The following is a 13,428-nucleotide window of genomic DNA, read 5'->3' on the forward strand; positions in this document are numbered from 1 at the left end:
ATGTTTGTGAGGATGTGGGTTTTACACTAGACAGCTCAGGCAGAGAAAGGGACAGTTGGAAAGGGATAATGAGGAAGGAAGGCCATCGCGGCGGTGGGTCTCCAGTCTCCCGCGTAAAAACCCCTCCTCCCGCCCAACTGCACACGAAAATGACCATCACCTAAATCCCCCTTAGCAAAGCCACCCAGTCAGATAGCTCACTCATGCACACAACACCGATTCTTTTCACTTCAGTTTTTTTCTCTTTTCTTCTTAAAAATCAATTCCTTTCTTCACATGCAGACAAGAAGGCGGGGAGAGAAAAAACGCCCCTTCATATATATCTATACATACATACATACATACATATATAGGTATACGTATAAAGGGCACATATGTTTACCAGACTGTATATCCAAAGGAGGAACTCATATAGCTGTTATGTAACGTGAAAATGAAGAATACATTTCATACGTAACAGCGGGTAAAGCTCACAACAAATGGAAAACTGTACTATAGCTTTTACTATTAGCAGACACTTCGTAAAATCCACTGGCGCATGAACGTGTCAAAAAGGGTTCATGAAACACACATTTTATGTTGGCGCAAACAACACCTCTTTATATGTATATACATATATATTTATAGCTCCAGAGAAGTATCTGTATTGACTCATATATAGATATTTTTTTCTGCGTTACTTCATATTCTATGTTCCGTATATAGTAGACTACAGTGAGGTCAAGACAAAGATTATAATACTTTATCATTCATGACTACAAACTGGCCAAAGTTTTGAAGCTTTTTTTATACGGCATGTGTAGTATATATTTACACTCAGCCACTTTCAGTTAGACTGAATTTCACCTCAATCCGTTCCTAATATTCATCCTATCCTATATTAATCCTACAATTTACAGTTAATAGAATTTCATTGATTCTTAATCCTATCTGTACATGCTACAAAAGAGACAAGGATTTGCCCCAGCTCACTTTGAACAATGGCGTAAGGAGGAGCACTTCTTATAGAAGCTTAGGGAAGAAGAGAACTGTTCTGTACATGCTAAGATAGCTTTGCTCAGGCCTTTTTATGTCTCTACTATGTTGGTAGTTGGAGAGATGTTGGGCGTACTGCATGTTGAGGTGGGGGGTGAGTGTGGCGGTGCGGGGTGGACCTCTGTACGGGGCGGGGTGGACGGCATAGCCGGCGGTGGTGGCGACCCGGCCGTGCTACAATCGCTGTCCGCCGAGAAGCTACTAGACGAGCCTTGCGCTGAAGCCCCTTGTTGTTGAAGCCTATACGATGAAGACATAAAGAGAGGGGTAAACACGTGAATCTTTGCAAATCGTCATTGACAGGCATCTCTGTGGAAGAATGGATTATCAAAAGCGAGGAAGATTTGTCTTCGGAATTGTCTGGACAAATCGCATGGAGGTGCAGCAGTCCGGCTGACAATGGCAAACTATCAAACGCACAAACGCAAGAGTTGTCCTTTAATAGGTCTTCCTGCTTACAGATGAAAAAATGAGGGGCACAGAAACAACTACTCTTTCCTTTCACGACTTCTTTTATTGAAATCGTAAAGCTGGTTTTCCTTTCTATTAGGTTTACACCGCAGTTTCGCGAAGTGCCCACACACAGAGCATAGTAACGTGGGGGAGACGGGACAAAACGCCCGGAGCTATTGGTTGGTAAATACGAGGCTTACCAGTTGAATACCAAGCAACCTTGTCAATATTGTTTCGCCACCTCTCGTTCCAATTGTGGCGGACCTCTGGCCCTACAAGTCGCTAGTTCAAATTGACAGAAGTGCGAGGGGGAGGGACAGTTCTACATCGATACCCCCTCCAGAACATTGCTTTTCACTGCCGCTGTAATTCTCTCTCTCAAAGCCCATTTATACTACTCTGTTGACGAAACCGTTTGGCACAGCCTGCTGATAGCAGTTGTATATACTAACGCCCGTGTTTGTTGTTTAGTAGTTTACGGTAATTTGTTGGTTTGGTGCCGGTTGTGAGGTAGCCAAGTACACAGCCGTCGCAAACCTTGGGAGACGACCTAGCTCCACCGAAAGACACACACGGAGCGGATACGGCGGGGGCTTGTCAACACAGCCGGAGTTTGGCTACTGCTGCCGCGTGGTCACTCCTAGCCGTGTGGCGACGACACCACGCCGCCGGCGAACGAGCACACAAACAAGAACTCCCGACCAAATTTCAAATTGGCTGTCGGAAAATTTCGCACCCGCCCCCAAGACGGGAAAGCACGCCATCATTACCTAATGTTGCGGCTATGTCTGGGGTAAACACACCCGTGCCTATGCATTAATACAGCCCTCCTAGACTACATGTCGTGTTCTCATTCTTAAGCATCCTCGTACAACATTTTTGGAGAGAAAAAGAAGGCATTCCACGACAGAAAAACATAGTGTCAAGCCCGATACGACTATACCAGGACATGCCGGATACGCAGTTAAAACAGGGCCTTTTGACAGCTACTCGTCAGGAAAAAAAGTCACGACAAACGGTAGGGTCAAAACGTTGAAGATCGCCAAGCCGGCATTTGCAGGCGTTTGTAAAAAAAGCATCGTCACACGCCTGTAGTATTCCTGACATCTTGACCGAACGCTCTTCTGAAAAAGGGGAATGATGCTTGTTTCGCCATAGCAGGTTATCTATTACAACTCGAGCGTCGCGAAGCAGTCTCTTGAACGGAGAAGAGCTTTATTTGTCCCGACGTGAAACCGTTTTGTCTAAATTACTACCTAAACTCCCTCCGCTAAGCGCTCGTTTCCCCCACGCCATTCTCAAGCCGTGTTTTGTCATAATCTCAACATATTACCGCTCTGCGTCAAAACATGGACCGAAAACCTGTACCGTGGCCTGGAAAAATGTCGAAAAATCCACTCAACATAAGATAAGAAATCTTCAGCTGTGGTATCCTTTATCTATATACAAATGTACACACAACGTGTTTTTACATGTATCTGTAGTTTCCGACTTACAAATTCAATACTGAAACAGAACTAATAGCTTTAACCGCCCTTTCGAACAAATCTTGCGACAGAAATATATCTTTAGGTTGTAGAATTTGGATACAACAATTGTTGGCTGATGGCTAATGCAATGATAACTGTTTATAGAATTACAACAAACAGAAAAGGACAACTCGTAACCCGGAGTACATTTCTGTCTTCCCCTCATATTTTGCTGAAATGTCTATTTCGAGCTTGTGTGCGGTAAAAGCTCATTGCATTCCAATTCTACACTAGTGCTACATAAATCTCTTCTTGTGCTCGCTTCTTGGTAGCGTTGAAAATCTCTGGACCATTAAAGCGCCAAAGAAAGCCCCTAAATAAACGGTATTCTTACCACCAGTGTATTCATCGGTAGTGGGTACAATGCACCTCTTTACATTTCACATAACCCACCAAAAAAACACGAGTTAGATCACTCGTAGGTCTATAAAGTTTCTTTGTATGCTTTAGAAAATAGAAAAATTAGAATAGAAATGATACATTTAAAAAGCTTTTGAGAGAAAGTTACTGTATTTGGTTTACTGCGTGCATGTTGAATACTGTACTGATACCTCTATGGCACTTCTTTTATGTAGTTTCTTTTTGAAATACCAAGAAATATTGATGTCGCAGAAGGCATGGATGCTCTCTTTTAATTATCTTTGGTAGAATTTGAAAGAGTGCAATGAAGACATCGTTTGTATAACTAATAACCGGGATTTGGGGGTTATCTTTATGCCTGAAAATAAGCAGCATTCAAATTTCAATATCATTTTAGTCGATACACAGAGCGCACATGAATATGATATAAAACACAACAATTAAGACAGTGTTAATCCAGTATTATATTGGCCTTCCTATTCGAGTTTCTTTTCTTCAAAAGTATTATGTAATTTTTTCACCGCTCACAGATATGAATGATAACCATGAACAATATCCGCTCTAATTTATGACAGAGGAAAGATAATCCTTCCCTGCCTTGTGCAGGTTTTGAGTTAAGGCGTGCGCCGGCGAATCTGTGGGGTTACCAACCAAGGGACTCAAACTTCGCAAACTCTCCCATTTATTCTGTCAGGAAATCTCTCTGAGATGAACTGTCGTGTCCAAAACTGGGTCCGAAGAGACATGAACGTTCGTCGGTGTGAATTCTCTGGGCGCTGGAATTTGTTAGGCCGAGGTAGAGAAGGACTCAGTGAGGCTCTCCTGAACATATATCTTGTATGTCACTAACACTGGGTATGGCACATTAGAACCAGTAGGGGTCATTTTGTTACAATCATGTAAGGAGTTTATTTCGTAGCAGTAGTTCGTTCAGTGGCTACAAATGTGCACATATAGTCAAAGTGAAAAGTGCTGTCAGTAATAAGTACAAACATTTACCAGAGACGCCAAGCATGATGTACTGTGGAGACTATGGTGTCTTTCAGCTAAGCGATCACTCACGCCACCTAATAGCACGAGAAAAAATATCCCCAAATCGTCCTGAGAGGAAAGGGAAAATTACGCCCGAGCGTTGGTGGCACTACAGCGGGGACGGTAGGCCGGTGTCCCGCCCGTCCCTCGGTGACGACTCCGCATGGTCTAGGGAGACGCGGGTCGACAAGGCAAGCGATTTTTTACTCAACCTCATGATCGTTCTGTCGCCTGCAAGTAGCGCGGAGAGCTATTACGGCCAGGCTTTAAGTCCTTTCGGTAATCACTGTAGGATTTGTCAGGCAATTTAGACATGATATACGACTTCGCGACGATCTTCTTTGACGGTTTTTCTCGTCGGGGGCTTGGGGTGCCGTCTTCCGGGAGTCGGCCGACGATGGTCTTTCTAACATTCCCGTCCGTCTGGGGAACACTTCCAGGCCCGACAAACCAACTAACGATGAGAGGAAATGACCGAAGTAGTTAAGAGATCACCGCAACTTCGATCTATCAACCACTGAACATATACCTTGAACTTCCCGAGTGTAATGGGAGAAAAAACTTGGACTACGGCCTTTTATACTTCATGTCGTTGTTCTGAGAACCCTTTATTGGTAATTTTCCCTTAAAAGTACATGAAATATGTTTTAACTTTGCTTTGCTTTCAAAAAAGATTGGTTCAACTTTGTTCCAAAAGAATTCTTATGTAGTACTTCTACGGCATATACTGTTCGCAAAGGGTTTGGCCTATAGCTGTGCTCGTTTTTGGAAAGAAATCTATTTCATTTTGAGTACTCCAAACGTGGATCGTGGTATCTCTTAAGTATGGCATAGCATACAGGAAATGTTAAAAAGTACGAGACTAAGATAAAACAAGAAAGAAAGAAGACAAGAGTCTGTTCAAACAAAACTACCCCTAACATTCACTGGTCAACTTGATTTTTCCTTTTGTTTTTATACCATCATGTTTTGAATTACGAACACATTTTTACAAACTCACTATATGAAGGATTTGTTCGCAGTGCTCTAAACATTTCCACAATAAGACCCCCCTCCAAAAAGAAAACGGACAAAGAAAAAAGAAGTAACAAAAAGACAACAGTATCACTACATGTTTAGCTATTGTATCATCTGCCACTCTGTGTGAATATGATATATTCATATCTATGGGTTCTGGCCTCAGGCAATGAACATTGCCGCCGAAATAACGCCTTTTTATCAACATCCCATCGAAGCGTAGCGGGGCTATTCTATAAACCAACAGTTTACACTACCAATAGAACCTATTACCCCCACATAGGTAATGTCACTGTGAACTCACAGTCGCAAGTAGGTGTGTATACATCAATTCAGGTGAGCAAAATTTCATTAAAGCATCGTATCTAATGACTTGCCACCTCTTTATTACCTTTTGCGCTATCATTAAAAACCACCATAGAACAACAAACAGAAAGTCACAATACACATGTGGCTGGCTACAAAAACTGGGGATTTTCGCGGGTGATTACGAAAGTTATTTTTTGCGATGTGTGTACTTTGTACCTGCAGACGGGGTGGGTGGAACAGTTGTGAGACAAACGAAAACATTGGGACTATTTAGAAAACGACGATAATGACTCCCATCAAGGAATGTATTGTGAATGGACCAGGGCAATAAAGACTCTGTTATGTATATCACCTGCCCTGCCCATCCACTGTCTTACTACCGTTTACTTCATCCTAGAACACTGAGCCATTAACGATGGCATTCTTCTATTTGACGACAGGAACAATGAGAGCAATTAATAGCTAAATTAAAGTTACACACATAGTGCGTTTTGTGTGTGGGAGGGGGGTGGGCTAATGACTTGGTACGTAATGACACAACACGGAACAATTTGTAGGTCCGGTCGGCTTGCTCACGCCCGCACGCGAATTTTCCATCGCGCCGCTCCGCCATTTTCCGTGGCAGCAGAAGGATATTCATCAAATTTGCGGCGAGTACCTTTTGTCTGAAACACGAAGGCCAAAAACTCCTCGCCATAACAGTTCTCAGTTCTGACACGAACTGCCGGAGCTTGCACTGTCGTTTTTAAGGATGTGTATTTTGAGTGGAGGGTGATATTGTTGTTGGTATTGTCACTTCCCTTCGCGACATTGTCTAACACGCAATTTAAACATGTCGTCCGACACTGGAGCTAAATGAACATTATTACCCCCTGAATAATAGAACAACGATATGGTCAGGACATTTTCCAGAACAATAACAAAGACAAATGGTGAACATTTGAAGATATAAGGACACCAGTACAAAAGCGTGCTGTCTCCGAAATTCCATGTGCTTTTGTAAGGTCCATACGGACCGACCGCGACCTACGGGGACATTACAGAACACGCGAGTTTGTTTTTGTTGTACTTGTGGCAAAGGTGCCGGATCAGGGGCAATTTTTAGTGGCTACATTTTACGAGCATCCTTCTACTCCCTTCTCGGTAAACTAGCAAGAATTATTACGACTATAAAACGACAGGGAAGGTAAGAAAGGGTTGGACCTACCCGTACCTGTTCTTTGCGGCGGCCGCCCGGTCCCTCTGCCGGCGATTTTTGAACCAGTTCCCGACTTGCGTTGGGGTCAGGCCCGTGGCCTGTGCTAGTTCTCTCTTCTTTTGCGGGTTTGGGTAAGGATCTTGTAGATACCATTCTCGTAACAAGCTTCTGGTGCGTTCCTTAAAACAGTGAGTCTTTTGCTCTCCGTCCCAGATGGTTCGGGGTAGGGGAAACTTCTTCCGGACTCGATACTTGTCGACGGGCCCGAGCGGTCTTCCTCTCAGCTTCTCGGCCTCCTGGTAGTGCGCCTCGAGCCACATGGCTTGGAGCTTGGCATGAGATTCCTTGGTGAAGCGATGGTTCTCCAAAATGTGATACAAGTCCCTGAAGTTGCCCGTGTGGAAGGCGACCACGGCCCGAGCCCGTAGCACCGCCTCGTTCTTGTTCAGGGCATCGGCGGCACCCGGCGCGACGGGCAGCGACCACAGGAACCGGCCTAGCCGCTCGATGTCCCCGCTCTCCTCCAAGGTCTCGCAGACGCTGGCAACCTGTTCGGGGGTGAAGTTGAGCGTCGGCAGGCCCAGGCCCAGGGTCATCGCCGGCTGGAACATTGACACCGGTTTCAAAATGGCCGGACCCGACACGGTAAACGCCAGGCTACTCATATACTTAAGTTGGTCGTGGATCAGCGCTATTATCACTAAATGCTGGGGTGTGGTTGAGTGCTGTGAAATGTGTCAGTTTTTATCAGGGGAGTTTGTCTGCAGCGCGTATTATCACCACTATCATAGTTTGCAATTGTACGAATACCGCCCTTTGATTGGCTGGGGGAAGTCTGTTGTCTTTTCACCTAGGAGCTTATGCCAATCATCGCTATAGACGTCAATCACGCAAGGGAAAACAAAGCCGTTCCACATGGCCGGGCTAAACAACGTGTCAGGTAACCTATTAGGACTCAGAATGATAACTAGCTATAACATGTGAGAAAGAGAAAAAACTGCAACTTTTTAAAATAGTCGTATAACGTCTGTGGAAAAGTATCGTTGCGCGGTCCTATGTAACGTAAGTACAGAAACGCTTGTGCAAATTTCTCAGCCAATACGTGACTGTTATAATTGACAGGCGGCACGGACGAGGGCGGGGTATTCCCGCCTTTTTCATGCACTTCTCCTATTGTCACCCCCCCGCACAAATCTACAAATAAATACTTACCAGCATTTTTTCTTACTTGAAATTCAAATAAGAATCGTGAGAATTCTTGAAGGAATTTATCCGTGGACCACGCAGACGTATCCATTGTGGTTCGCACCCCGGATATGCAACATATAGCAGTAATTAAATCATGAGCGGTATTTGAAAAGCATCCAGCTATGACATCAATTTTGCTTTGCCTAGAAACGCTTCTGCATGATATGGATAACGTACAATACTAGGAATATATGAAATAGAAGACAATGGAGGATATTCTTGGGTATTGATAAAATTCAAGAGTTTCCCGCCCATAAGTGTGCTTCATTATCCATGTATGAGGCAGATGTTCGGGCGACTTTTGCGGGCGCCCGACGACTTTCCCCCGAGAATGTTGCTCGGACGCCTCGGTGGCACACACGCCACTTCCGTCCTCAACTACCGCTTGCAGATCTAGAATTAGGCACAGAAAATGCTTGTGAACAACTGGGAAGATCTCTCGAACGAGGTGTCAACCCAACAAATTACCTGGTGAAAATTTGTGTATTTAGGCAAATTGGGCTTTTTCTAGCTGATAGGAGGTATTAGTGTATGAATGAAGTCGCCAGGGGACGTCACAACGAGCCTATTGTGTGGACGTGCCAACATCCCGTGTAAGATGAAATTTTTAAGCAAAACTTCAAACTGAAGGTGACGAAAGTAAGTCGGATAATGATATAGGATACGGAGGTGGTAGGACTACAGGGGGGAGGGGGAAGCCACACAAGTGCTGCGGTGTGTATCACGCGATAGGGTTTCCACAAACAACATGGCTATGTTGGGACGCTGCTTGGCGTTAAGTTGTTAAGCAGAATTACGAATTCTGTTCTAATTATCAGAGAGTGGGAGAGGAGGAGGGGGGACAAGCTATTATTGACAGCCGGGGACTTGCTGCGAGGCAGTGAAACACACCACCCCAGATAATCCGAACCCCACAAATCCGTCAGGAGCTCCAGGGCCGTGAATAAGAATGCACGCTGGAGCCGTTCTGAGTGAAAATCAGAGCGACGATGCAAAAATCTGGCGCGCATTCGTTCCTGCATGAGTGAATCCTAATGCGAATCAGAAACTCGAAATAAGAGGCCCATTATCCCCGATGCGATCGGACTTCTCTGCTTCTCTCAGACACCGCACATCAGGAGAGAGATCCCATATCAAAATGATAACTAAGCACAGATATGCATAATTTATGCCTGTTGGTTCGGGAATATACTGTCTATCGAGGTCTCCCATATGTCATACCCCCTTATCGTCCGAGAACAGCGGGGGATTTTTGTCAGGCTACCCGATCCGACCCACGGCTTATGTTCCATCTCCAATCATTGCCCATTCTCTACCATTATCTCATCTTTAGATCTCACTCTCCTATTCAGTCCTCAGAACAGAGAATCCCTTCTACAGCTCTCAAATACCTGGGAAAAAGAGGACGACTTATCTTAATACGAGCTATTTGTAAACCGGGTTATCTTTGTTGACAGTGCATGTCAGTTTGAGATCCCCGTCTTTTCGCCATTACAAGTGCTGATCATAACATGGATATCATGGTGCTACAGTGTTTTAACAGTCATAAACTTGAAGAGATGTCACTTTTTTCACGTCTGAGTTAAATTCACTCAAGCCCAATCTCTCTCCCTCCTTCCAGGCGATGTGGACTCCCGCTAAATTGGTTGGGCGGGGCGTAGTGGCTGATTGCTTGACAGCTTGTCAACAAAACAACTCCATTTTGACATGGGGTGCAAAGTGGGCCGGGGCGAAGCCGCTAGGTCTGGTGGCGCTATTCATGATGCAGACCGCGTGTCTGTGTGCTGGTGGCGGCTGCTCACCAACAATTGTTCCGCACAGAAAGTCGAGACGGTCGCTTACACTGCCGTAAGTCGCCCATGTCCTCCTTGTAGAACTGCAATCCCCTCTCTAAGAAAACATGTTGGTATTTTCCCGATGAAGTGTTGTCCTCTACCCCCTCCTAAACAAACGCTGTGCGCATTTTGTTAGGTGATGCTGTTTCGAGTGCACGGTTACTGAAAATACCTTGATCACGATATTGTTTATTTTATCACTATCTAGATCTAGTCCACTGCAATGTACAATTGATTTATAACTGGAACAACATAGATTCCTACAGTCATCACCTTCGTGAAAAACGCTTTAAAGTTGAATATTTTGTATATCTGTATCTGACATTTATTTGAACATTCTTTACGACTAAGAAGAAGTTGTAAGTTAACGTCACTCTTTTCCCTTCCTTGCTGTGTCTTGCCCGGGGAATTCCCGATGGACAAAAATTGAAACGGAGACCGGAAAACATTTCAAGAAGCGGAAATTCCTCTTCAAATAACCGGTGTTAGCTTACACAAATTAGGGGCGTCGAATGTACTTTTCGAGTGTGCAAAAAGGGAGTGTTTTCGCGAAGAGGGTTTTCACACGTATGTGTGTATCGTCTGGTGATAGTGTCAGAGGTGTCGGAGTTAGTTCATAAAACTATCAAACTTTTGTGTTGCACCAACGAGGGGCGGAGAAAGAGGGCGGGTATACGTGACAATTAACAATAGCCTATCTATAACTTGTTTAAGCGTGACGGATTGAGGCAAAAGCATGAATATTCAGGACATTCTTCACTTGGCTTTCTCATAGCCGTTTAGCCAAAGCCTTTGCTCTCCTTTCCTACAAGAGATAAAAAAAGAATTCCGCTTGTTGTACTTAAAACGGACTTAAAACTTTTTGGAATTTTACTGAAACTTACTGCTTCAAAAATGTCGTCATGTAAAAGAATGAAAAACTTTTGCTGAGCGTTTGAGAAGAATTTGATTTGCCGGAAAAGTTACTATCTTCTTGACGCCCCAAGCAGTTTAAATTCTCGAATCTATGACATGAAAATGACGATGAAATACAAGTACTCGCTTCAATATGTTCATGAGTTCATTTCAGGTTCGCGCGCAATGAAAGAAAGTACTGAACACATTATTCCAGGGCAATCTGAATAACAAACACATGAGAAAGGTTTGAAGTTTTTTACAGCAATCGTTGCCTTACAATATAGTCATTTTATGGAAAGTTGTACTCAATGGAACTGTTAAATGTGTTATTTTACAGGTTCACGCTATATGGGATGCCATTTGGTCATTATTTTGTGACATAATGGTTAAGTTACAGAATTTATAGAGAGATAAACACAGGAGTAAGCCGACCCACTCTGCGACCAGTATAAATGTACATGTAAAGTTTACTTGTCATAATCATACAGACTATACAGAATATGTGGTCTGATTTACAAGTAAAGCTGATAAATAAAGAAGGAATACTGAATTACATATGTTGTTGAACTTTCCCTAAGAGTAGAGGCGATTGTGATTTGTATAGAATGTTCAGTATATGTCTCGTGCGGAGTATGACACAGGTCTGTGTTATTGTGTTATGTAGTACAGTTATATTCATAATCTCTAAACGTCCGGCAGCCTATAGGGTCGTGATGATACCGGGCAACTAACCCCGGCGCTTGCCCTTTTTTCGCTTTGGGCCGAACCCCGATCATTTGAACATGGGTGGCCGCTTTCTAGCACGGACCCACCGGTCAAGAAATTGACCGCCTGTCTGATTGCCAGGACTATCAAAACCCTGGCCAAGTTCAAATCTAATTCCCGGAGACGAGACGGAATAATTTGTTGGGTATCGCCAGAAGGAAGCTGGAGGGAAAGTGCTACTGATCGTCCATTTGATGCACTTCCTTTCGCTCAACCTGCTCCCGGCGAGACTAACGAGCTCAACTCTCGCGAGACTTGCCCCGCAGCACGCCTCGGTGGCGAATTGGGGGAGTTGAAAAATCATTGGGCGCTTTAAGAGGTGCAAGGGTTGCCTCGCCAGATGGCATGATAGTACGGGGGCAACAAAGAGTTTTAAACAGCTGCAATCTCCTGCCAATTGTCGCCACTCAACAGAGGTGGAAGAAAGTACGTGTTGGGTTATCGATCGAATGTGCTCGGGCTAAGCCCGGAGTCACTGGCCTCTTGTAAAAGAAGGAACGGCCAGGAGACGGAGATTCTGGCAACGGGGAGGGTGCAATTGCGCTATAAATGCAGGCTATACGGCCCAAGTGGGGGAGCTATAGGGGAACACACCACCCGCTGACTGAATATGTCGCTTAAATTGTGTTTTAATGACCCATAGGTACGGGAGAATGGCTATAAAGGCAGCTGCAACCATGTCCAAAACGAGCGTGTACAGCTTTTTCTGAGCAGCTCTAATTTAATAATCGCTCTTCTATGGTGTCGTAAAGGTCCATAGAGTAATGTGGAGAAATCAATTAGGTGGCTAAAGCCCCTGTGCAATTATCTGAACAAACTCCTGCGAGCAAGCACTTTTCTGCGTGATCTAGACCGACTATTAGGGTGCTTAACATGTGAGTCAACGTCTCGGGCAACAAGCGAACTGATTTCAGAATCGACCGACGGACGGGGGAGAGGGGGAAATGGCCATTGGCGCATCAAGCTATTGATTAGGTAAAAGCTTCTGAGAGCTTTTTACTCGGAGTTTGAACAAAGCGGTTCGCGGGGAGCTATCCGCCGGAGACCGTTCGCTCCAAACCGACCTCTCCCCGTGGTTTTAGCACCTATTCGCGATTTTAGCATCCAAACTTCGACAAGTCAGGGGTTAGATGTGTCAGACATTTTCCATCGCACTGTCATGTGATAGGCATGATGAAAAAAGGCAATCCACGTCTAAAGATATATACGTGTTTGTATCAAACTTAAAACAACGAACTTCCAAATAACATGACAATTTTCATTCAAAATTATGGCAAATATTGACTAATTATTATCTTCTTGATGACGATGGGATTTTATTCAAGTAGAGGAAAGATAGACTCGGTATTTGTATAACATACTAGACATCATTTTGTATGATATCAATCATTTCAAACCGTAAATATTACACCATTACATAAAGAGCAGGTGTTTCATAGCGCGAAAATAGTCACTTTTATGATAGAGGAAATGTTGGCTATTAAGAAAGGAGCTATATCACGACATTAGCTAGCAATTCTCCGCCTTGTAAGGGATCACAAATTGCCGTTCTAATTGACAGAAAATTGTGTATGGTAGTTTGATTAGGGTATGACAGCGTACAAATTAAAATGGTTCTACAGACTCGATATGGCACCTACCGATGGGACTATGTGTATAATTGCGGCATAAGTGTTCAGATTGTGTTGACGACACTCCATAAGCGATTTGATGACTCGCGCTTATACCGTCATTGATTGAAGGTAAGAAA

General features: G+C 44.1%; 1 protein-coding gene across 2 annotated transcripts; it reads right to left on the reverse strand.

The window, feature by feature from the left end:
* Positions 1-826: 826 nt before the first annotated feature.
* LOC136432283 (homeobox protein SIX6-like) lies at positions 827-7,692 on the reverse strand. Of its 2 annotated transcripts, none has more exons than XM_066423443.1 (2): positions 6,943-7,692; positions 827-1,275 (listed from the first exon to the last, which is right to left on the reverse strand). In XM_066423443.1, exons 1-2 carry the CDS (start codon positions 7,596-7,598, stop codon positions 1,068-1,070), a joined length of 864 nt encoding a protein of 287 aa, XP_066279540.1. In that variant the 5' UTR covers positions 7,599-7,692; the 3' UTR covers positions 827-1,067. The 2 variants fall into 2 exon arrangements, with proteins under 2 accessions (XP_066279540.1, XP_066279541.1); XM_066423444.1 differs by having other exon boundaries at positions 958-1,275; positions 6,949-7,692.
* Between the last annotated feature and the right edge of the window lie 5,736 nt (positions 7,693-13,428).

This window comes from Branchiostoma lanceolatum, chromosome 4 (assembly GCF_035083965.1).
Source record: "Branchiostoma lanceolatum isolate klBraLanc5 chromosome 4, klBraLanc5.hap2, whole genome shotgun sequence".
Lineage (NCBI taxonomy): Eukaryota > Metazoa > Chordata > Leptocardii > Amphioxiformes > Branchiostomatidae > Branchiostoma > Branchiostoma lanceolatum.

Excerpts from the sequence above, each read along its gene's own strand:
- LOC136432283 (XM_066423443.1), bottom strand. The coding sequence starts at position 7,598 with ATGAGTAGCCTGGCGTTTACCGTGTCGGGTCCGGCCATTTTGAAACCG. Across the intron at positions 1,276-6,942 it reads GCCGCAAAGAACAGGTACGG|GCTTCAACAACAAGGGGCTT; the intron begins GTAGGTCCAACC and ends TTCATCGTATAG.